Source organism: Gavialis gangeticus, unplaced genomic scaffold (assembly GCF_001723915.1).
Source record: "Gavialis gangeticus isolate Ggan-Ray unplaced genomic scaffold, GavGan_comp1, whole genome shotgun sequence".
NCBI lineage: Eukaryota > Metazoa > Chordata > Crocodylia > Gavialidae > Gavialis > Gavialis gangeticus.
In genome coordinates this window covers 49,998,656-50,024,293 of record NW_017729004.1, presented here as the reverse complement: position 1 = coordinate 50,024,293, position 25,638 = coordinate 49,998,656, and the positions used below count along the sequence as shown (strand labels likewise).

The 25,638-nt window shown below is 43.2% G+C and overlaps 2 protein-coding genes across 2 annotated transcripts in view; one reads left to right on the top strand and one right to left on the bottom strand.

Annotated features, from left to right (window-relative positions):
* The window catches only part of LOC109291375 (phosphatidylcholine translocator ABCB4-like), a 116,211-nt gene extending 110,459 nt beyond the window's left edge, over nt 1-5,752 (top strand). The window contains exon 28 of the mRNA XM_019508366.1: nt 4,353-5,752. Within this exon, the coding sequence (XP_019363911.1) occupies nt 4,353-4,559 (207 nt within the window). The 3' untranslated portion in view covers nt 4,560-5,752. The remainder of the gene's footprint in view (nt 1-4,352) is intronic.
* An 897-nt stretch (nt 5,753-6,649) lies between these two features.
* Nucleotides 6,650-25,638, bottom strand: part of CROT (carnitine O-octanoyltransferase) — a 46,076-nt gene continuing 27,087 nt past the window's right edge. Inside the window, exons 7-17 of the mRNA XM_019508360.1 lie at nt 23,588-23,681; nt 23,365-23,490; nt 22,433-22,534; nt 21,978-22,061; nt 21,798-21,905; nt 21,445-21,575; nt 13,140-13,263; nt 10,240-10,318; nt 8,974-9,067; nt 8,683-8,802; nt 6,650-7,715 (exon numbers count right to left, since the gene is read on the bottom strand). Coding sequence (XP_019363905.1) covers nt 7,595-7,715; nt 8,683-8,802; nt 8,974-9,067; nt 10,240-10,318; nt 13,140-13,263; nt 21,445-21,575; nt 21,798-21,905; nt 21,978-22,061; nt 22,433-22,534; nt 23,365-23,490; nt 23,588-23,681 — 1,183 coding nt within the window. The 3' untranslated portion in view covers nt 6,650-7,594. The remainder of the gene's footprint in view (nt 7,716-8,682; nt 8,803-8,973; nt 9,068-10,239; nt 10,319-13,139; nt 13,264-21,444; nt 21,576-21,797; nt 21,906-21,977; nt 22,062-22,432; nt 22,535-23,364; nt 23,491-23,587; nt 23,682-25,638) is intronic.

The window sequence follows — 25,638 nt, the reverse complement described above, 5'->3', positions numbered from 1 at the left end:
TTGGTCTGAGCTGGGCTGTAGTTGTGGGTGTTGTTTGGTCCGGCAGTCTGATGTTTCCTCTGCCCTCATCTTCCCCTTCCCCCGACGAGCCTAGTTTAAAGCCCGTCGGAGGAGGTCTGCCAACCTAGAAGAGAACACACGCTTACCTTTAGGGGAAAGGTGGAGCCCGTCCCATCCCAGCATGTCTCTTGTCGTGATGTGCCGGTCATGGCTGAGGAAGCCAAAGCCCTCCTCGAAGCACCATTCCTGTAGCTGCCAATTGGTCTCCGCGATGCACGTTTCATGCTGACTGCCTCGTCCACTCACTGGCAGGATAGAAGAGAAAACCACCTGGACTTGGATGGGGGTGTGCCAATTCTGCTGCTAGGACCAAAACTTGAGGTTCCTGGCTAGGGGGTCTTGCTTGTCTACTCAGAGTCAGGCCAATCACCAAATTTGGAGTCAGGAAGGAATTTTACCCCATGGTCAGATTGGTATGGACTATGGGAGGTTTGCCGTCTTCTGTAGCAAGGGGCATGGCCCTGTACCCAGGATCCCTTGAGTGTAAATATTATCAGCATCTAATAGAAGCAGGACACTGGCTGCCATGGTTCCCCTGGTTTACCTGTGGCAGGTTAGGGTGTTGGGTCTATATTGTGTCAGGATTGATAATAGTCCAATGTATAGTTTGGATAGGAATAGTCCTGCCTCTGGCAGGGGTTGGAGTAGACGACCTCTGGAAGTCCCTTTCAGCCCTGCTTCTCTATACTTCTGTGATTCTATGATATGTGATATCTAGACTTCCCTTATTTGCACAGCCGTCTGGAATACCCAAATCCAATCATTTCCCTTTCAAACTGTCTTCAATTTTCTATCACACATTTGATATCAGAAGAACTGAAGTACAAAACCATTTCTGCTTTCCTCCTCTTTCACCCTGGCCCCCCTCCCCAAGAGCAGAGAGTTGTAGTAGTCAGGGCAGGAACTAGAGACTAACTGGTTCAGACAGGCATTTGCTTTTGCAAGCAACAACTTATTTCATCAGGTGCCATGAAAAGTACCACCTTGCCCTATCTTTTCCCTTCATAACATCCCTTGGCCCAATTCCTCTTTCCCTGGGACTGTTACCTTTCAGGATTTCCACATCTATTGGTGATATGTAGGAGATGCATGCGGGTGCACCTGTACCCCCGAGCGTGGCAGTGCACCCCTTACGAAAAGGCACTGCCAACACTGCTGGTGATGCCTGCGGGTAGTTGCTGCTTGCCACTCCTCCACCCCTCGCTGCTGACACCACCAGCAGCATCTGCAGGTGGTCACCAACCACTGGTTGGCACTCACACCCCCTTCCCCACTTGCTGCCAACAGCACTGCTGCTGCCTGTGGGAGCTCCCTGCTTACCGCTGCAACACTCCCGCCGCCAACAGCACCAGCACCACCTGCCGGAGCTCACCATCCCAGCCTCCAGGGGCATTTGGCATTTGTGCTCACATCCATTCAGAACAGGCTTTCTGGAACATGAACCCTGAACCTGGTGCAACACATAAAGCAGCACGTAACATTCCTCCAGCCAGGGTTGGGCATTATTTCTAACCTGCCTTATTCCCTCACAAAGAAATTGCCAGAGTGCCAGTGTACATGATGACTCCCAACTGCACCATCTCCTGGGTTGAAGTCCGCCAGGGTTCTAACCAGAGCTGTGGCCCTCATCAGTTGCACAACAGATACAGAGAAACACAAATATGGAAACATGAAACATTTTTAAATGAGCAAGTTATCCATAGTGCAACCCCAGTGTTCAAAAATTGAGGCAGATCATCTTCAAAATACTGAAACTAGGGTAAAAATCCCCAGATTAAAAAAAATAAATTGCTTTCTTGTTAAGGACTCTTAGGTTTCTCTGCAGTAGTAAAGGCTAAGACCATTCTCTTTCTCTCTCTTAAAGGAATGTTTTGAGTTTGCCTCACGTTTTTAGCTTGGAGCTGGACTTTAAGAACACTGTTTACCACAAGACGTATGATGAAATTACAGATTTGGCTACACAGATTTACTCACTTAAAACAGCTGGGAATTCCTTTGGAGGGGTAACAGATGAGAAACCCTTCACCCACTGTGAACATAAGCATAACACAGAGTTTTCCATTGTGTACTCAGAATACATACTAGGGAGTTTTAACTAGGTACGAATTCTGTTTTAAAACTTCTTTTTAAAAACTAAAATAGCCTAAAAGAAGTGTTGAGTTGAAACCTGTGTAAACTAGCCTAGAATAAGGTGGTTTACATCAGGATTGATACCTTCATAATTAATTACCCATGTAGACAAACGCTTAATTTCCATGTGACACTTAATTTATGTTTTAGCCCAAGGGCTAGATTCAGGTGTGTGGGGCTAGGCTGGCACACATCTAGAGCTGGGTACACAGGGTTAGTCTGACAGGATTGCACTTGCAGACCAATCCCACACAACTCATCCAACCCATGGGGCCGGAAGGTTGTGCATCACAGTTTTAGCCCGTTTTAGGCACTTCCCCCATGTGTTAAGAGACCTTTTTAAGATAGGTCTATAATTAAAATATAAGAGGGGTTCCAGGTCAGTGGCAGAGGTGTAGACACTTGTACCACTGCTGTCTGCTGTCAAAATATGGAACCCATATTGAAAATGTTTTTGCATATATTATTTGTTTGTCCAGAAAGGCTTGAGGTTGCTAACTCTCATGACTTCATTGTGAATTTTCCAGCATTTTCCTTGAAGCCCATCTCCTGCAATCATGAAATTATATGCAAACTCAGCTTCCATTAAAAAAAAATAAATTACCTGGATGGCTGTAAAGAAGTGTTTTAAACATGAACCAGTTCAATTATAAATGCTCAGAAACCAGAAGACAGATAAAAAGACCCAAAATATTATTTGTAATGATCTACGATTTAATAACATTTTGGAGTTTGACTTGTGCTTTTGGAATGTTTGGGACTGCTAATACTGAAACGTGATCCACAGCTGACAGCAGGTTTCCATGTTTTAAAGCAAACGTAGTGATTGTTAAAAAACTGACTTTCCTACCACTTCTTAACACGGGGCAAAAGGAATGAGGGTAGGGCAGTGTGTAACCCTGGAGCTTCTCATTTTGTCTGCTGAGATTTCTACAAAGGATGCTAGTTGCATTGATACATTTGGCAACAAGACATATCTATTCACTAACTAGCCAAAGATTACTAGAGGTGCACTGATGCATCAGTCCATTTTGTATTGGCACTGATAAAAGGAAAATCAACATTATCAGCAATCAGCTTTTTCTGGCTGATGTGGCTGATAATGCCACTGATAAATGCTGCATGCATATGCAGCTACAGCATGCACATGGCCAGCCTGGCAGCCTGGAGAGCAGCGTCCAGCTGGTACACTTGTTAAGGGTAAGGTGTTGGGTAGAGGGAAAGGGGTGTGTGGGGAGGGGGCAGATCAAGGCCCCTGCGGTGAAGGAGTGGGGCTGGGCATGGAACAGAGCCACGAGCAGCTCATCCAGGGGGCAGGCAGGGGGCAGCTTCCACCACTGCATGCACCCAGGGGGGAGCATGGGGGCACATACCCCCAGATCTGTGTGCTGGGTGAAGCTGGGCTGCAGCTGGGGCTAGTGCCAGGCTCTTCCCGGCGGGGGGGCTGGGTCAAGGCTGTGCTCAGGGCAGGTGGTAGTAGCAGCGCTGGGAGTGGGGGCTACCATCCATAGCCCCCTCCTCCTAGCTCCGCTGCCACCCAGTCGGAGCACAGTCCTGACCCAGTCCCCACACTGGGAAGAGCCTGGCGCATTCTCCAGCCGCAGGCTGCAGCAGCAGCCCGCCCTCACCCCACACAAAGATATGGGGGGCACATGCCCCCCATGGCCTCCCTGGGGTTGTGTACAGCGGCAGGAGCCGTGCCCCCCTCCCTCACTGTAGGGGCCCTGATTTGCCTCCCCCACCCCTCTATCCTCCCCACGCCCCTTCCCTCCCAACAGACTTATTAGCTGGACACTGCTGTCTAAGCTGCCAGGCTGCATACCAGCAATCAGACTGGTATCAGCCAATATGGCTCATTAATAATCGGCCATCAGTATTGGCCCAAAAAATCTTCATCAGTGCACCCCGAAAGATTACCAACTTAGTTCTGTTAGACAAACCACTTTATCATCAGTGTCAACAGGGTCACTCGTCAGTACAGGCTAAATTTAGAACAAAAAACTAGAGATTCAACCCATTACCAACCCCCTAAGTCATTTTTCTCCTTGCTGTTTTGCGTTTTAGTTAAAGGATTTAAAATATTATATTACTGACAGCTGTTAAGGATATATCTGAATTACATTTTTAACTTACAAGTATCTTTTGTTTTGGCAACTGAACAGGTTGTTCAAGAAGCATTGGATAAAGCCGGACAAGGTCGCACCTGCATAGTAATAGCTCACCGCCTGTCCACCATCCAGAATGCTGACAAGATAGCAGTGCTCCAGAATGGAAGGATTATAGAACAAGGAACTCATCAGCAACTCTTGGCTGAAAAGGGCATCTATTATTCACTTGTCAATGTTCAAGCTGGGTTGTGCAATATGTAAATTAAAGACAGTTCCGTATTTCTGAAGTAGGATTGTGCTTCTCTTTCAGTATTGTAAAAGGGCAGCATTACTGAACAGGCTTAGTACCTTTGTTTTCAGGAAAGGTCTGTAAACAGAACAGGCCCCTTAATTTACTGTGAATCATTTTATTAACATCACATCTTGTTGGCTCATGTCCACACCACAAACTTACCAGATCAGGCAGCAGCTCAAATATATCATTTCACTCCATACTAAGAAACTGTGTAGACATAATTTGCATGATGCTGCTGGTGGCTTAATTAGCAGCAATGCTAAATAGTTTCAGACTTCATGAAAAGCCGCACAATGATGCATTCACTAGCACAGCTGCACTTGAGTAGAGCTCCAGGCTTGTTCTCTTTTAAATAGATTTAAGAATTGTTATGGATCCAGATGCAGTCTAGGATTTGAGAGATGTGGGTTCTATTTCTAGCTGTCACTGACACCCTCTTGATGTGTGAACATCAGTCTACTGGGAGTGAATTCAGCCAATCTGGGTAGTGAGTGATCTGAGTTTCTCTGTGCTGATGCTGTGTTATGACACCAGTAGATCCCCACGGACTGCCATATTAACCATGGGACCCTATTCACCAGCTCTTCCAAACCTCCCAGTTGCTTACACATGTTTTCCAGAGTTCACCTGTCTGTGGGACCTGTTTTTTCCTAATTAAATCCTTCAGAAACAGTAAACCAGAAACAGTAAAGCAAGGAACAAAGGCTTAGTAAAAAAAGATTACTATGTGTTTATTTTAGAACATTTAAAAATTGCCCTTAAACAGTAAGTTTGTCTCAACTTTTAACTGAAGTGTTAGGTCAGGACTACACCAATCCTATGCAAGCCAGGAAAGAGTTAATAAGCTGTGAGGAGAGGGGAGGAAGAGGGCGTTAATCATGTGCTGCTTAAGGCTGGTGTCAAGCTTTAAGGGAGAAGGTAAATGGGTGGACCTAGCTCTGTTGATGTTTAGATCCGTATGGAGAGCTGTGCCTATGTGGTTTACCATGCACGTGGTCTTATTTCACTTCTTTCTATAGCGTCATGCTAAAACTTCCTACCTGCTCTATCCCAGGGCTAGCATAGGCTACATGACCAACTCTGGACGTGTCTACACGTGATGCTATGTTGCCATAACACACTATGGAAACAGAGCATCCACAGGCATCTACACGTGATCAGCAGCTACTTATAGCATGCTGCTATGGCAAAGTAGCTGCTAAAAATAACTGTGCACCACGCATATGGTGTAGTATGGGCTGTTACTTCAAGATTTAGTACTTCCTACTGTCACAGCACAGTAACATTGCCATAGTGACATATAGACATGCCCTGTATGTCCTAGATTGCATCACCACACATCAACTATATACCTATGTAGCCACTAAGCACAGAGTTCTATATTGTCTTCCAACTCTATAAAGCCATGTAAATAACTGTAATTTTTAACATTTTCTAATAAAGTTGCTCTTTATGCAAGACAGTAGGCTATCTGGGAGTCAGAAAGATTACTTTCTATTAAAGTAAGTCTGGCAACAGAGCACCTTGTTTGCATGCCAATAACTGACTAAGGTTTCCTGAGCCCAGGTGGGATAGAAACATCTGCTTTGTCAATACTCAGTAGAGTTTAGAAAGGGAAGAGTCTACTGAGGAGTAAAGAGTTGGTTTTTGTGTCAATTTTGAATTTTGAATACATCTGAAGAACAGGAACTTTGAAGGACTTGCATGATGTAGTGGAAGAGTGGATCAGCTGAAAGACCAAAAAGCAAACAGAGGCACACGCACCCCCATCACTGTGCTGTGCCAGCAGAGGCAGTCACTTTTTGTTACTGCCCTACTATAACAGTGCATCAAGGCATTAGTAATTTGAGCTCAGCTGTGGATTTAAATACTGCCATAATACAAATAATAAAAAATCCTTGACTTAGGAGCTCTTATATCTCAAAGCAGGGCAAAGAGAGTGATGATTTTAGAATCCCTGAGTCATTTTCATCCTTGCACACAAAATTTCTCCTGGTAGAAAGCTGGTTGCTGTGCATCAGCCTGGTTATCTATAAACCAAACAGTTGATAAGAAATAGGCTTTCTGGACTGTTTTATTTGAGAGAAAGGAAATTACAAAGTTTATCAAACATAAAAAGTAATCTTTAAATTATAAAGAAATCTTAAAGTCCTGAGAATCTTACCAAACTGTACTTCCTACATTGCTTTAATGTGTACTCTTCTGTAGAGCAGCAGTGACATTTGTAGTTAGTTCATCCCAAGAATGTCATCTTTTGAAACTTCCAAGTAGTATCCTCCTTTTCACTCTCACATTTAGAAAAAGTCACAGTCAGCTTAAATCTCTGATTATAGTGCCTTCCTCCTCCACCTGAGAAATTTCTTATTCAGAACAATTCTTCATTTGACAGAATCCCAATGGCAAAAATAGGAACTAGGAATTGTTATATTCATGTACAGCTTGAAGGAGACAGACAGATAAGCTAATACTTCTCCTTAATTTTCATTTTTCCCCAGAAATGACAATTTATGAACTCCATTAACAATTTCCCATTTAGAAAGCACCATCACCTATTAGTGGTGGAAAAGATATTCTGAAATACACTTCTAAGTGCTCCACTGAAATAAACTTCAGTGGTTTATAAAGTATTCCACAAGCTACCATTAGAAAAATTGTAAGAACTAAACATTCATAAATTCTCCATTTCCAAAGGCAGACATTTCTGATACATTTGCATTGCTGAGGCATTGTTTTATATTGCATAGTTCTACTTCGATAACTTGCAATAGTTTGCATTCTGGGTGCAAATAGTTTTATTACTCTTTAAGGAAGCTTGCATTGTTGCTGCGGTAAATTCCATAAAATCAGTAAGTTTTGCATTATTTCTGTTTAACATCTATGCTGACCTATCACTTAATGTCTTGCATAGACTGTTATAACCTTTAAGAATAGCATTTCATTCAGCACTGTTACGTAATAATAATGAAAGACACAACAAGGCACATTTACATTCCCATCAACTCTAAAGCTGGGCAGTGGCTGTTAACTGTATCATGTCCTGGAAACACTGGAACATGTTCTTACACAGCATTTCTGCATCAGTCTCTGGGCATGACTTCCAAGCAGAGCAAGCCACAACAAACCTAGTAATATGAAAATTAACAATGTTAGATAATGAACGCTTTAAAAATCCTACAGACAGCCATGAATTGTGAACTTACTAATGCATGTTTTTTTAAATGTGGGTTTCTAATTTAGGCACCTTTTAACTGTTGCAATTTTTCAAAAAATCAAAACTTTCAGAGCTCACATTGACTTCAACTAGAAATGTTTGTCCTTGGAGATTCCAAAAACTGACCCAGTGTTTTACATCCATAAACAGATTTAGATGCCTAACCCAGGTGCTTATGCTTGAAAATGTTGCCAGCTATTTCTTTCCTGCAAGTAGCTTGAAAGGACTCCCTTTTCAATAAAACCTATGTAAACAGATATGCTGCTCTAAGGAAGAAACTATTTGCCAATCTGAATACATTCTATGAAAAATCCACATTAAGCTATGAAATATTTCATAAACAGATTACTTATGCAGGAAGTGAATGCCACTGCTGCTCCCCCTTTTCCTCTGCCACCAATTTTAGTCACCTGGATTACTTCAAACCTCAATTATGGCAGAAGGGAAGCAAGCAGCATTAACTCCCTAGGCTCTGGAGCCATACTAAAACAGCAGCTCCAGCAGCCACAGTGATTAAAACTCCCACTGCAGGAGCACAAGCAGCCACAGCAACAAGCCCCACAATCTCAATCTGCAGAGTTGGGTAGTCTGAGAAGCCCCACAAACCAGATGACCCACCTGCTCAGACTGGATCTGGCCCCCAAGCTTTGTTTGACATCTCCTCCCTAAACCATATTTAGATACAATGCTTTTGTCTTTCTATCATACCCATCCTGCTTCTTTCAAGCTCTTTGTTTTCTTCCTTCTAGCTGTGAACTGTCTTTATCTTTGTGACATTAATACAGTCAGAAAACACAAAATGGGGGACATATTCAAATAACTGGTTTAAGTTTTCTTCTGGAAATTCCATACTGAAGGAAATGAGAACATAGCTTTACCTGTCATCTCTGATTCTATAGAAAACACCATAGCCATGATGTACCATGGGGACTGCAGAACCACCAATTCTAGTGTAGCCAACCATGCTGGTTGAAAGCAAAAAATTTCCACCTCCTCCACTATAAAGGAAACATATTGTTTTTAATTATTTTTTAAAACAAATCAGATTTTATGGAACAAAAAATGGTTTCATTCTTGATATCAAGAAATGGCCAACCATTTGGCAAATATGACCAAACACTAAATGTCAGGTGGTTTGACTTTCGCACAAGGACTGAAGTAGCAGGTACCTTTTAGTGAAAGCAGGGTCCATGAAGAGTTCTGGCACGGGGAGACCTTGTTCTTTCGCTATGAGTAGGAGACCCAGAAGATGACGGTCAAATCCTGCCAAGAAACAAAACCTCCTGAGCAAGGTTCAGACTGCAGTACCCAGATGTGGTAGTTAAAAGACCAACATATTCAGCCTATGATAGCAAAATCAAATAAAAGGGATTAGGATAAAAGGGCATAGAGGATCAAATAAAAGGGAATAAATTCTTAAAAAGAAATAAGAATTTAGTTTAGATGAACTTATGTAGTATGCTATGGCCTCTAGCATTTCAGGATGAATAAAGAAATGCCAAAAAATGATGTACACAGAAACATGGCTGGCTAAGTCCTTAGCTCATGTGGTAGTTAAAAGATCAACAGTTCATGCAGCTCTAGTGAGAAAGCTTCCCTTTTCAGGCAACCAGTGGAATGGGCCCAATTTACTAAGGACACAGCCAATCATGCCTCTGTCTACATCATTTTTTGTCATTTCTTCATTCATCCTGAAATGCTAAAGGCCATAGCATACTACATTCTTCTGCTAAGTTCTTCTGCTTGGCTACTGAAAGCATATTCTAGGAAGAATGGGTTTTCACAGTGGGCAGAAACTATTGTGCTGTACACACCTAAGGAATCAACCTTCTGTGTTCTGCTACAAGATCTGGGCACTTTCTGTGGCAAAATAAGACTAAAAATATTGCTGAACTATAATGAATCTCATGACGAATAACAGTAAAGGTCTATCCCTTACAGCACAATTAGTGACCTGAGGAAAATGACTGTTCCAAACAACCCCTTCTAGCTCCAGCAGAAAGCCTGAGATTATCCAGTTCCCAGGACAGCATGCTGGCAGTGTTTGGCCAGTGAGGTTTGAGAACTTCAGACCTTCTGTAGTAGAATGATTACTTCTTGACCTGTGGAACCAGATCTTTCCCCCACTAATCTAGTCCAAGAGGAGATGTCTCCTTCCAACTAAGAAAGCTAGGCTGACCAAGAGATTTAAGTTATGTGTATCAAAGCCTAACTCTTAGATGTTTTAATGCCTACTGAAATCCACAACCCTTATTTAGGAGTCTGGGGTCCTAACAGGGGAAGAGGATTCAGTCCCTAACCCAATAACTAACAAACAATAAATCTAGGCGCTTTTAGATCACCCAGATTGCTCTAGGAAGCAGCCAGATAAACTATATTAATAAAATGTCTTTTTTTTAGGAACAGAAGAAAATGAGTGACTAGAAAGGAAGTACCTTTTCCAGTTTCACATTCTTTCATCAGCTTGTTGTGCTTTGCAAATGCCTTTAGCATCAGTTGGAGCCGTTCATGAGGCTGTGTAAAATAAGAAAAAATGAAAGCACTTCACCTGAATATCATAAAGAAACAGTGATCAGAAAATTCCTCTGTAAATGTAGTGCCAAGGAACAAAGAAAATGTAGGCACATGGAAAGCTACGTCTGTGCCTTTTGTCCTGTTTGATTCTTCAAATTCTTATGTTTTTAATCCTCTTTTTAACTCTTGTTTCAAAAAGTTTTCTTTGTGACTTGTTTTCCATGCTTTTACCCTATCAGCCATTGATCTTTTACATACAATAATTTTCTCAACCTCATGTTCTTTTCTTATTTTTGATTGGAACTGAAGCAAAAAAAAAAAGACAATTTTAAAACAACAGTCCTTAATCTTGTTAGACTCAAGGCACCCCTCAGAAAATGCCAGCATTTAGCTTTCATTCATTTTTTAATTATGGAAAATAATAGAGCAATTCTTCTATTGAAAATAATTCAGAAAAACCACAACAGGACAGAATGTTTTATGACACCAGGGATTTCTATTTGGAATCTCCAGGTTTATCTTGTGCATCCTGTGTGGGTGTTGGCACATCTAACAGTGCAAATATTGTGTAGCACCCCATGGCATCCGTAAAGATCTCATGGCACTCCAGGACGCTGCTTCAAACTAAATAAATATAATAATTTTCCATAAAATGATTAACTACATTAATTCAGAAACGCATGTTATCTAATGCAATTTCTTTTACAGTCATGGAGTTGTACATGTAAATCACAGAATTGAAAAGAAAGAAATACAGAAGTGATAAACATCTATCTTCACTATCTCTTTTAATTAAAAATACACAAATGCCTTTTCCCAAATAGTGAGACTCAGAAAAAATCCTCTGAGCCTAAACACAAGTAGATGAAAAGTAGCAATGACTGGGCGCAAAATTACTGCACAGTATGGGAGTATCTCTACACATGCACGCTCATACTGCACAGTAAATACGGTAACTTAGGCCAACTTAAGTGTCAATTTGATACCAAATCACGCAGGTATAAAATTTATGTCTGATTAGTTACTATACAGTAACGCACATGTAAATGCCATACTGCGCAGTAACACTGTGTGTGAACTGATTTGGGACTAACTTTTGTCTCGAGTCAGTCCACACACAGTGCTAATGCACTTTAACGCCTGCACACATAGATGCCAGCCTATTCCTGCTTCTGTGCAGTTAATTTAAGCTGGCATAAATGCACATGTAGACATTCCCACTGAGTTATTAAAACTAGTATCTTGGAAGTTCTCAGATTTGTTATATTATGAACAGGCAACTCAGCTGACTGCTATATCACAATTTGATGCGTACAACCAGAGCCTTACTGATTTCAATGGAGGACTACCCTAAATTACTGTTTCTAGAAAACAGTGGATCAATACAGAGGCATATTAATAAAACACAGGGAAAAATGGTGGCAGCATTATTTGATAGAAAGTAAACAGAGGGCCAAATCCAAATATAACTAAAGATTTTAAAACCATCTTAAAAGAAAAAGTTGAGAATATTCTATTAAAAAACAGAAAAACAAGCGAACAAGTGGGCCATCAGTAAGTTGCAAACCACCTTGGTTTTTCTATGTAAATAATTTCTTTGCATAAAGCAAAATATTTTACACTGAATCTAAGACCAAAGTTTATGAGAAAATAAGGACAAACTACAAGAAATTGAGTTTACTGAAACAGTGGAAACACCTCCTTGGATAAAGCAAAAGGCAACAGATTCCTATTAATCACAGTAAAAGGGAGAGAACGCAAAGATCTTCTAGCCCCACCACCTGAGAGCAGGGTTGTTTTTTGCAAGGGCTTTTCCACAGCCATTTTCTGGAGCTGACTTTTTACATTTAGCGAAGCAACTTATTTTGCAATTGACAGCTGCAGCTTTTTGACATACATGGTATACTTCAGTTTCCCTACCCCTGTTGCTAGGAGGAACAGACAATGTTCTTCTCATGGGATGGGGAATAAATGTAAGAATAGTAGCTAACACCTCAGAATCAGGCAGGATTTTTTTCTGATCATGTTACCAATTCTCTCCCCTGACTGATTAAAGACTCATTTATTTTTATTTAACTGTCTTTGCCCACCCGCAAAGTTTTAAATTTAAATCAGTTTCCTGATTAGCTTTAACTATAGACATTAGAAATACAAGAAGTCCTAACAGGCTTCTAAAAGACATGAAAAGAATCTACCTGTGCAAACACAAATAGAGATCAGAGGTGTCAGCAAACTATTCTAAACCAGGAAGTTGGCATCCTACAGCCTGCAGCCCATAAAAAGACTTGATCTGGTCTGCAGCAGCTCAGGAAATCAGCAGCATGCTCCAATCACTATGGCAGAGGAGGCTGCCCAGAGTCCTACTGTATGCTTCATTCAGTTTATGCTCTGTTGAAGCAGGGATCTAGGGATCTACTGCCTGCCTTTTTCTATGTATTCCTTTTGCAGCCTCTGCTGATTGCCAAGGGTGAGGGGAAGTGGCCTGCAGTGGGGGGTCACAAACAGTGGCCTGCAGTGACAAAATATTGCCAACCTCTGCTCTAGACATTAAACCCAAGGTCTGCTTCTGCTCAACTCCACTGCATCAAAAAAATGAAAAATATACACAGGATAAAGGAAAGCAGGTCATATGCTGCAGTTTGCCTACACTTATAGCTCTGGTGGGGGAGTGGTGGGGAATGACACCTGTGCTTTATTTTCTTTAGCTGAAAATGATGTCAACTCCCATAACTGACACAATTAACCACAAATTCTACCTAAGGTGAATCATGTGGCAGGTCCTTTAAATACATTAAGGATAGTGCAGATTTTCAATATTTACACTGGAGTTTGGATTCAGCATGGATTGGCACCACTCCACTGCTTCCACAGTACATGGTCTCATGGTCTCTGTGCGTCCATGATAGAAATGCCTGGTCATGGCAGTTTGATAACAGCAGCCTGGGCTAAGAAGAAAAATTAGGAAGGGACATTTCACAATGATGACAGATTTCTCTTTCCCATTTTGAAGTATAAATACTGTAAAAATATTCTATGCTTTAAACCCATTTACAAGTAAAAGTAAATCACTAAGTTTCTTTTAGGTGGCTGAAATACAAGACTAATGACATATAAAAGAAAGAAAACTGTCTTGAAAGCTTTAAAGGAACCAGTAAGGGCTCAGATAATTCAAGAGACCCTACAATAAAATGAAATTAATTTGACACAATCCAAGGACTTTTTTCTTCAGACTAAGTCTTTCATTCATACTGGATGCATCTACATGAGACACTTTACAGCACTATAGCGTAGTTTACTGCACAGTAAGCATGCATGTCTACATGTGCACATGCTCATTGCACTGTAAACCTCACTAATTGCAAGTAAATTTACTACCTGCAAATGCAAGTAGCAAATTTACTTGCGACTACTAACTGCACAGTAGCACGCGTATAGATACCTGACCAGGAGCAAATTGGCTCCTGGTCAGTTAGCCACCAGTGGGCAGGAGACTGCTCCCTGACCCTGGGGCAGGCTCCGCCACTGGGGCCTGGGTGGGGACTATAACCCCACCCCCTGCCTCAGCAGTAGAGAGCTCCAAGCCCCCTGATCCAAGATCACGATCAGGGAGCAGGGGCTGGGAGATCTCTATCTCTCAGCCCCTGCTTTACCATCGTGATCAGGGAGCACGGGGCTAGAAGATCCTTATCTCAGCTTTTTCCCTCCCGGCCCCAGCTCCGTGAGCATGGGGCTGGGTGGATAACAGGTTGGGGAGACTGTTCCCCGCTCAGCTCCTCGATCACAGAACTGAGCAGGGAACAGGCTCTCCAGTCTCTGTGCCACGATCACGGAATGGGGGCTGAGAACTGTCCTGGTCACGGTCAGGTCCCAGCCCCATACCCTAATCAGATGATTGAGGCATGGGGCTTGAAAAGAGCTGCAGGGATGGGGTAGGTCCCAGGCTCCTGCCCCATCCAGCACTGCAGGGCCCCAGGAAGTAGAAGCAGTATGCGGCCATTAGCAGCAAATCTCCTGCTTCCCTGCATGTGTGGATGTCTGCCTGGGAGCGTTTACTCATGAGTAAACTGCTCCTGGGTCTAATGGATGTGTAAATACACCCATTGATGAGGAAAATGAGAACTCTGCAGGCTTCAGCTCATGGAGTTTATGTGCATCTTTCCATTAGAGTTCAGACAGAAGTCATTTGCTCCATGCAAAATCTAAGGATTAGAAGATCAACTAAAAACTAGGCATATTTACAAACTCTTTCATATTTAAAAGACAAAAGATTCAATCATCCATATGAGGATTTCAATGCAATTATTCTTATTTACATCAAATAGAAATCGAGCGTATGATGTGTATTTCATGCAAATTATCACTGTGTGTTTTGAACTGTTTTTTATGTGGTTTTAGTCAGACAGTTTTAGAGAGAGAGAGAGTGTGTGTGTGTGTGTGTGTGTGTGTGTGTGTGTGTGTGTGTGTGTGTGTGTGTGTGTGTGTCCGTCCGTCCGTCCGTCCGTCCGTCCGTCCAAAAAGGTTCTGGTGCAGGTGCTTAGCATGCATGTTCTTCTGGTGTTTCTTCCTCCCATCCCCGTCTCCCCCAACTTTCTCTTTTTTTGCCTCCTCACAGCATAGGTGTTCTCCAGGGGGCAAATGAGGCACAAATGGAGTCTGGGTTAGCTGTTGTGACCTGCATGGGATGTGCCATGTTCATGTTTCTTCCAGAGGGTCAGAAGCACTTCATGTGCACCAAGTGTATCTGCCCTGGAGGAGAAGATTCAAAGATATGAAGTATGGGTACCCATGCTGCATTGCATCTGAGACCAGGAAGATTACTTGAACAAGAGTTATGAGAGGCTGGTACTGGAGTGGCCAAGGGGCAATGAGGAGACGTGGCAGTTCGTGACTACTCAAAGGAGGGCCCCCAGAAATGAAGAGGAGCAGACTGAAGTCACCAACCACTGTCAGGCACGCTGTGGGTGAGGAGAGATCATTTGTAGGAATGAGGCAGAGGAGGTAGCAGACTACAGAGCAGGAAATGCAAGGTCTCAAGGACAGGGGCTCCAAGACCACTGCACCAAGAAGGAAGAAAAGAGCAGGGGACAAAGGCACCAATCTCTTGTCCAGATTTGTGGGCCTGGGAGGTGTGCTGCCTGCCTGGAGCCCAATTCAGGACTTCACAGAGGGTCTGCTAAAGCTTTCCTCAAACCACTACCCCTTCTAGCTTGTCCATGTAGGTACCAATGATACTGCCAGAAATAACACTGAACAACTGAAAGATGCAAAACTGATATAATGGTGGGGATTTATTATAGGCCACCTAATTAGGAAGAGGAGGTGAATGAGGCACTCTTCAAGCAGGTGAAAAATCTATCAAAAAGCTATGGGATGATGCTGATAGATTTCAATTTTCTGGACATCTGCTGAAATAAAAATGCAGCCAAACATAAAATGTCACGCCTGTTATTAACTTATGGAAAAGACAACTTTCTCTTCCAGAAAGTGGAGGATACATCTAGGTGATCAGATCTTGTCCTGAACAGCAGGGAAGAACTGGTGGAGGATGTGAAGATGATGACTAAGTTCAGAGGAAACAATCATATAATAGAATTCCAGATCTTGAGACAGGGAAAGCATGAGGTCAGCTAAATTAGGATTAAAAAACCCCTAGATTTCAAAAAGGCAGATTTAGTCTGACTCAAGGAGTTAATAGGCATGGTGTCATGGGAGGATAGATTGAAAGATAAAGATGCCTAGGAGGGCTGGGAGCTTCTAGGGGCCCAGTATCGGATGCCCGACAAGAAACAGCCCTGACATAATGGAAGCACAAGAGTAGCAAGAGACCAATGTGGGTGCACAAGGAGATTCTAAGATGCCTCAAATGCAAAAGGAAAGCATACAAACAATGGAAGAATAGGCAAGTCACCAAGGAACCTGCAGGGACCAAATCAGGAAGGAAGAGATAAAGAACAAACTGCACTTGGCAAAAGGAGGCTAAGGACAACAATAAGAGGTCCTACAAGTAAGTTGGCCAGAAAACAAGAACCAAGGAAACTGTGGGCTCTCTGTTAACAAATCAGGGGCAATTCCTAACTGAAGATGCAAAGAAGGTGGAGCTACTCAACAGCTACTTTACCTCAGTCTTCACAAAAAATTAAGCTGCACTCAGATACCTAATAGGAATTATTTACATAAGGAAGAGGGGTAAGCTGAAAGAGGCTATAACAAAAGAGATTATATATGAGCTTTTGTTGAGTCTGAATGAATTTAAGTCAGCAGGATCAAATGAGTTTCATCCCAGGGGCATGAAATTGTGGGAGACAGGTCGGGTACCAGAGGACTGGAAAAGGGTGAATGAAGTACCCCTCTTTAAAAAAGAAAAGAACCACCTCAATACCTGGGAAGTTACTGGAGCATATCCTAAGCAAGGCCATTTGTAAGCATCTGGAAGAGGAAAGGTTGATCACAATCAGCCAGAATGGGCTTATGCAAAACAAATCATGTCAAACAAACCTAATCTCTTCCTGATGGTTGGAAGAGGGCCAATGTCGTGCCTATATTCAAGAAAGGGAGGAAAGAAGATCCAGCAAACTACAGACCCATCAGCCTGACCTTTATCCTGGGGAAGGTCTTGGAAAAGATTATCAAAGAGACCATCCTTAACAGACCAGCTGATGGCAATAACCTGAGGGATACCCAGCACAGGTTTGTTGCGGGTAGGTCTTGCTTGACCAATCTCATTTCCTTTTATGACCAGGTGACTTATCACCTGGACAAGGGGGAAGAGATCGACGTTGTATATCTTGACTTTAAAAAAGCCTTCGATCTGGTATCCCACGATCACCTCTTGGCTAAACTAGCTAACTGCGGCCTTGACCTCACCATGATCCGCTGGCTGGGGAATTGCCTCCGTGGTAGGACCCAGAGGGTGGTGGTTGACAGGAGCCAATCATCTTGGTATGCTGTGACCAGTGGGGTCCCTCAAGGCTCTGCCATAGGGCCTATACTATTTAACATCTTCATCAATGATGCGGACATTGGAGTCAGAAGCAGACTGGTCAAGTTGGCTGATGACACCAAACTCTGGGGTAAAGCATCCACACCTGAGCACAGGAGGGTGATCCAGGTGGATCTTGACAGGCTTAGGAAATGGGCGAATGAGAACCTGATGGTGTTCAACACCGAAAAATGCAAAGTTCTCCGCCTGGGGAGGAAAAACCTACAGCATGCTTATAGGCTCGGCAGTGCTACGCTGGTTAGCACTACAGATGAAAGGGACTTGGGGTTCATGGTTGACCACAAGATGAACATGAGCCTTCAGTGTGATGCTGCGGCTACTAAAGCGAGCAAAACGCTGGCTTGCATCTATAGCTGCTTCTCAAGCAAATCCCGGGACGTCATTCTCCCACTGTACTCGGCCTTGGTGAGGCCGCAGCTGGAGTACTGCGTCCAGTTTTGGGCTCCACAATTCAAAAAGGATGTGGAAAAGCTTGAGAGGGTGCAAAGAAGAGCCACATGCATGATCAGAGGTCAGAAAAGCAGACCTTATGATGGGAGGCTGAGAGCCATGGGGCTCTTCAGCCTGGAAAAGTGCAGGCTCAGGGGTGATCTGGTGGCCACCTATAAGTTTATCAGAGGTGACCACCAGTATCTGGGTGAATGTTTGTTCATCAGAGCACCCCAAGGGATGACGAGATCGAATGGTCACAAATTCCGCTGCAACCGATTCAGGCTGGACATAAGAAAGAACTTCTTCACTGTTTAAGCCCCCAAGTTTGGAATAGATTGCTGCCGGAAGCAGTTCAAGCACCCACTTTGAACGCCTTCAAGAAACATTTGGATGCTTATCTTGCTGGGATCCTATGATCCCTGCTGACTTCCTGCCCCTGGAGCAGGGGGCTGGACTCGATGATCCTCCGGGGTCTCTCCCAACCCAAATGTCTATGAAATCTATGAAATTTGTCAAATTAATTATTTGGGTAGATGAAGGGAATGCTGCGGATACAGCGCACCTGGACTTCAACAAGGTTTTGACAAGGTCCCATAGACCTTCTCATAAAAAAACCTAGAGAAATGTGGGCTAGATAAAACTACTATATGGTGGATACATAACTGGCTCAATAGCTTGAAGCATTTAGGATAATTATGAATGGGTCGATATCAGAATGGCAGGAGGTTTTAACTGGAGTCGTGCAGGGGTCAGTCCTTGGCCCAGTGCTATTCGACGTGTTTATTAACAGTTTGGATGCTGGCGTAGGAAGCTTCTTGATCAACTTTGCAGACACAAGACTGGGAAGGTTTGCAAATACGCTGGAGGATGTGAACATCATTCAGAAGGATCTTGGCAGATTGGAAAGCTGGGCTAGAGCTAACAGGATGAACTTTAATTTGAATAAATGCAAGGTGCTACACCTCAGGAGGAATAATCAAAAATGCAAATACAAAATGGGTGATACCTGACTGGATGAAAGCTGTATAGCAAAGGACTTGGGAGTCTGGGGGCCAGCAGATCACCGACAAGGAGTGGGGGGTAGGGAAGTGTTCCCCTAGCGGCCAATCGTCGAGCCTGGAACCACCAGCAGTGAAACCTGACGTGTGCTTCCAGTTTTGCAGCTGGTGCTTCCAAGGGACTCACGGCCAATCTCAGTGGTTGCATGTGCACCCCTGTGCACCCCTTACACGTCACCTTACATGGTCTCCAGCACGATGTAGCCACACAATAGGCGAATGTGGTTTTGGGGTGCATCAATAAAAGCATTAGGTGCAAGTCACAGGAAGTGATAGTGCCTCTCTACTGGGCACTGGCTAGGCCTCATCTGAAGTACTGTGTACAGTTCTGGGCTCCATTTTAAAAAGGACACTTAAGAGGTAACATGATAGCAGTCTTCAAATACTTAAAGGGCTGCCATAAAGAAGAGGAAAAGTACCTTTTCTTTCTTGCTGCAGAGAGAAGGATGTGGACAAATGGCTTGAAGTTGCAGCAAATGAAGTTTACATTGGATATCTGGAAAAACTGTGGGTGCATCTAAATGTTCAATTAGTGCAGTGCATGCACGTACACATGGGCTTGGGTCCAGAGCAGTTTGAGCCGGGACAGAGCAGCTCTAGACTGGCAGCAGGCTCTGAGGGTCAGCCCTGGGCTCCAGGTCACAGAATCAGAAGGAGCTGGCAGGGACACAACAGTGCCTAAAGAATGAAGCCTTCTGGTTAGCTGGCAGGCAGGGGTATGCCCCGCTGCTGCCTGGACTGACCAGGTAAAATTTATGCTCAGGTCAGCATTTACATGTTCATTTAAGTGGTTATTTGGTCCATTAACAAAGCACATATGGACTGTGATGCTTTACACCACAGCAAATTATCCTACTGGGCAGTTAAGCACACATGTAGAAGCACCCTGTTAGAATAATGATGCAATGTAATAAACTGCCTAGAGAAGTTGTGGACTATTCATCACTGGAGGTGTTCAAGAAGAGGTTGGACAGTCACTGGTCAGGGATGACCTAGGTGTAGCTATGCTTATGTTCTGCTGTGGGTATTTCCCATGCTTCTGAGCTTTGCTGGTTGTCCCCACACCCTACCCCCTTTTCTTTTATATGAGTTAGGGTATTTTTAAGAAATGTTGGGTGTTGGCTATAGCTAAAGCTGGGGACTTTCACTGGGGTGTGCCAATATTGCTGCTAGGACCAAAGCTGGAAGTCCCCAGCTAGAGGGTCTTACCCCTCTGCTCAGGGCCCAACTGATCACAATATCTGGGGCCAAGAATTTTATCACATACTCAGATTGATATGGACTGTGGGGATTTTTGCCTTCCTCTGTAGTGGGGGTGTGGTCCTCTACCCAGGACCTCTTGAGTGTGTACTGACAACAGTTAATAGGAGGAGGACAATGGCTGATGTGGTTCCCCTGCTTTACCTGTGGAAGGTTAGGGTGTTAGGCCTATGTTGTGTCAGGATTATCTTATGCAGGGTTGTTTTATGCAGTTTAGATTATGATTTGTATGGGATGGTTTGGATAGGGATGGTCCTGCCTCAGGCAGGGGGTTGGACTAAAAGACCTCTGGAGGTCCCTTCTAGCCCTACTTCTCTATGACTTGTGAAGGGAATATGGTGTCATTGCAGATGACAATCATCTTTAGCTAATGACTGATTTCCATTATTGTGATAAAACAAGCCCTGTCCAGAAAAAAAGTAAATATCTGTAATATATATGGTGACCCACATTTAAATTAAATTCTACTTGGACAGTAGCAAAGCAAATCGACAGGTGGGGTTGGGGAGGACCTGCCATTTTGATTCAGTGGCGTTTGGAAGAGATTCATAATCAGCACAATCTTCCATTACTGTTGGCTGGGATTACACAATAAATCCTTCCTCACCTACCTGACCAAAGTGCCCAAAGTGCAAGGAAAGGAACTTGCTTGTTATATTGTCCATGTCTTCATACTGCTGTTCCAAATTTTCTGGGTAAGCTTTGGTGGTGGTGGGGACAAGATGGCAAAAGTAAGCCTTTTTGGGAGTTTGGAAGAAAGATATCAGCATGACACTTAGTCACCGACCAAAGTTTTCAACTGCACCAGGGCTTTTGCATAAGAATGAGTAATTTGTAGTGTGTAATAGATATAGAGCCTTATGGACCAACCATTTTGCTTACCTGTCCAGCTTACTGGAATGAAATCTAAAAATTCTGGCTAACTGTCCTCCACATTACTACACATATAACACAGGTCCAAGCATAAAATAGATATACAAGGTACTCACTCCTACTCCTGAAGTTAATGGAAAAGGTCACTGGTATACGATCAGGACCTATGAAACTAACAAGATTTACCCAAAGGACCCTGACAGCCTGACAAAGGGTGTTTGTTCCCTAAAGCTTCCAAAGAATTTTTTCCAACTATTTGAGTTGGTCTAATAAAAGATATCAGATTTATGCAAAACATAAATCTTGTCTGCCTATGTCCTTGGACTAACACAGCTACAGCCTATACCACAGAAACTGTAATTATGACATGGATTTCTTCGTTCATGCATGACTAGCAAAACACACAACACCAGTGAAAGCTCTTCATATTTTCCTCAGACTTTTTAGGTAGTTCAACAATAATTTTTAATTACCAAACTGAGCAATGTGTTTTTTTTTCTTACCGTCCATGAAGTTTATAATAGGCCAACTGCAAGGCAAGCTGAACAAATGTATCAGGATGAAGTCTCTTCTTCTTGGTCAGTGTTTTGCCAAATGATGTAAAGGCATAATTCACTAATTGTAAGTCACTTGCCTAACAAATACAAAAAATGTTATCGTGGGAGAATTCAAGAAATGTTCCATTCACAGTCTTGTTCAATTCAAATCTCAAAATAATGGATCAAGCTTGTCCCTGGTATAATTCCCCTGACTTCAATGGAACTATGTCATGGGTAAATTTGTCCTAGTGGTATTTAATCTCTGGCATGGAGAGAAGCCAAAAACATAATCAAAACAAGAGGTATAGACAGTTTACCTGCTGGTAATACTGTTTCTTAGCATGTTCAATTTCATTTAGCATTTTTTGGTTCAGTGTGAAAACAAGTTCTTCTGGCCATGGGATATCCCGAATCTTATCTGATCCCTGTATTAAAAAAAGAAGGTATTTATAAAAGGCAAAATACTGACTAATCATGCTGTAAACTTAGATACATACCTCCCATTTTCCTTTACTTTCAATAATCTTCTTGTCTACATAAGAGCCCAGAGCTACTAAAACCATGCCATCCATGGGAGTATGCTAAAAAAACAAGATGTAACATTGCGGTTATTATATGAAAGAAATGAATCAACCGTACATTTTTCCACTTGCATTCCTCTTCCTATATCATGTTTAACTGGGTTGTGTGGAATTTAAGGCCTTGTTAAGCAACTACATTTCTAGCTCTTCTACCTGTACTGATAATAATTACATGGTTAGCCCAACTTCTTTTTTGATTATCTGATAGCCAGACTGGCAAAATATAACTCTAGTGAGAAGAACAGACCTGGGCAGACTGCACTACTGGAAAACAAATTTTAACCTGGGAGGGGGCAGGGGCAGGAAAAAATATATAATGCCAGGAGATCCCTAAAGATCTTATAAGCAAACAAAACCAGTATTTTACTTACATCAGAGTTTGAACAAACTGTCCCATTGGAAAAGATGATACTGTTGTAGGATTTATCTCCCCAGCGTATGGTTGGATCTCCTGCTAATGCCAACCTGGTAATCTAAATCACAGATTCATTTATGGGTTTTCAGAAATATCTGAAAGCATGCCAGCACTCTGGCAGACAAAAATATCTGGATGCTTTTTTTATTATTAACAACCTGCAACTTGAAAATAGTAATTAGGTGATCGGTCTTGGATGAGCCACAAAATAACTATAATCCCTGCTTTTGAGTTGAGCAAGGTCTATATACTAAGAGATAAGAAGGATGTGTCAATCCATAGGCAAGGCATAGGGGAGGCACAGTGGGGGCATGTGCCCCCCCGAGACTGGTTGCTGCTGAAGCCGCCACCTGCTTCTGCAGCCAGTTGCCGCTCACCACCCACCCCTCTTTGCTGCCAACACTGTCAGTGTCTGCAGGTGGTCCCTGATCACCACCTCTTCCCCACACCAGCACCACTGCCAGCACCTGTGGGGAGTCCCCACTCGCTGCCATGGTGCCCCCCCAAGTCTCAGGAGTCATTCATGTGTCAATCATAGCAGACACATTTACAATGGAGCCAACATGTCCAGCTGAAGAAAAACAATATGCAAAAAGCCTGGTGTCAAGGGTTTAAAGAAAAGGCTGGATCCTTGTGATGACCTCTGGGGCCTGCACAGGAAAGGAGCATGAGCAGATAACTTTAAACAACCTTTACTTCCTGTATCCTGGAATAGGCAGGTTGTGGGGATCAGCAGCAGTTGGTCATGCCCACATCCTCAGGCACATCTCCCTTAGAGAGGCCAAGAAGGAATGGTGAAACAGCCGATACATTACTGAGAGAACGCAGGTATTATCAAAACATGTTTCTTATAGAGAAGAGTAAAATTACTTGGAAATCCCAAACTACCTGGCTGTAATCCTTGGAGGTTGCATGGGGACTGGAATCATCAAAGGATAACACAAACAAACTTCTCTGAATCTTCTCTAGTAGAGTTAAATTCTTTGGATCAAGATTGATTAGATATTCACGTGCCTAGAAGACATGGAATAAGTAGCTGAATTACTGAAAGAATGCAAATCTAAGCAAATTCAACATTTTTATCAAGGATCAATAACTGAAAGTATCCAACCTCTGCCCATTTGGTTCTCTCATTGCTTGTTAAGGCTCCCAGCCCTGGTCCATTGGGTTCATTATGGCACCTTTTTTGGATATATGCAAATTGCCTTAAAAGTAAAAGATTAAAAAAACCACAATTAACAAAGCTGATACTCATGTTAGTGAGCTACAACAAAGATTCAGTATTTTGTGTTCCACAGCTTACAGTATGGCTAAGTCAGTGGTTCTCAACCTTTTTAGACTCAAGGCGCCTATCCATTGATTCAAGGCATTCCTCTAAAACTTTTGTGAATGGAATGGTACCTCATTTGAAAAACAAACTTATTTATCACAGTGGGCCCAGGCAGAGGGGCCAGGCAGCAGGGGCATGGCCAGGCAAGGACTGAACCTGAGCCTGGGCTTATTTGCTTATTTCCTTACACCTAACTTAACTCCTCTCACACCTCACAGCCTTCAAAGGATCTCATAGCACCTTTGGGCGCTCTGACATGTTTGTTGAGAATCTGTTTGTTGAGATTATCTGAAATTTTGAGAAAAGCATATCAACTTTCCTCACGTTATACGAGAGTAAAGGTGGAAGGTAACTTTGATGATGATGAAGATAAAATAAATGACAAGAGTTCAAGATCCAAAGAAAAGGAAAGGAGTGCAGCTGAATAAAGACACTGGACTTCAGAAAAGCATACTTTAATGGTCCAGCCTTGCAGTCTGCTGGGGGGTGGGGGGGAAGCTGCCAACATGAAGGGGAGCAGCCATGATGGCAGCAACCCCCTCCTCCCTCTGCCACCAACTGACCAAGAGGGCTGCTTTTCCTGTGGCCCTGCCCCTCTCTGCCAATCAGCGGTGAGGAGTGGGGTTGCACAAAAGAACCCTCTCAGCCAATCAGAGCTGGAGGGGGGGCAGGAGAGGCTCGCCACTATAAGCCTGCAAAAATAGCAGCCACCACCATGGTCAGCCTGCAAAATCGCTTGTCTGCTGCCTCAATATTGCCATGATTCCCTTCAGGTGGGGCTCAGGAACCTCCCAGGAAGGAGCTCACTGTCCAGGTGTGGAGGGGTTAAATAGTCCTTTGATTCTAAAAGTTAACGTTAATCCCCATATTTTGGGAGGAGGTAAAAAGTGCAAAAATAAGGTTTGCTTAAGGATCCAAAAGGAAGGGAAATTGGACTGGGTAAATAATGAGGGGGGAGCGAGGATTTTAGTAAAAAAATGAATTTTAGGGCAACGATGTACGAAAGACTATATAGGGACCAAAATAGCACTGCAGGCATACCAAGCAGACAAGTGATGCCCAACTTTTTGGCCCTTTGGTCTGGCTGAATGGTGTGAGGCCAGTCCATGGCCAAGTCACCCACCCCAGCATAGCCACAATTAGAAGTAGGGGAGTGGCAATTAAAGCTGCCACTGCTCCCCCACTGACAAATTTTTGGACATGTGGGGAATCCTATGGGTCAGATGATGCAACTCCATGGCAGGATCTGGCCTGCAGGCTGGGGTTGTGCACTAGTGAAGCAGAACAACCATAATCGAGATATGCTCTATTTCTTATTGTCTTATATTATAAAGAGGTGATGGCAGCTCCAGCTAATAAATATATATGCCAGTGTCTCCAGCCAGGTTGTTTGAATATTAATGAATGTTATATTTACCTATGCAAACATTGATAGTAAAGAGTTCATAGATTTCATAGACATTAGGGCTGGAAGGGACCTTGGAAGATAATTGAGTCCAGCCCCCTGCCCGAGGGCCAGGAAGTTGGCTGGGGTCACAGGATCCCAGCAAGATAAACATCCAAATGTCTCTTGAAGGTGTACAATGTAGGTCCTTGAACCACCTCCGATGGCAGGCTGTTCTAGACCTTGGGGGCTCAGACAGTAAAGAAATTCTTCCTTATGTCCAGCCTGAAATGGTCTTGCAGTAGTTTATAACCGTTTGACCTTGTCATCCCTTGGGGCGCTCTGGTGAACAATCATTCCCCCAGATCCTGGTGTACACCCCTGATAAACTTATAGGTGGCCATCAGGTCACCCCTGAGCCTGCGCTCTTCCAGGCTAAAGAGCCCCA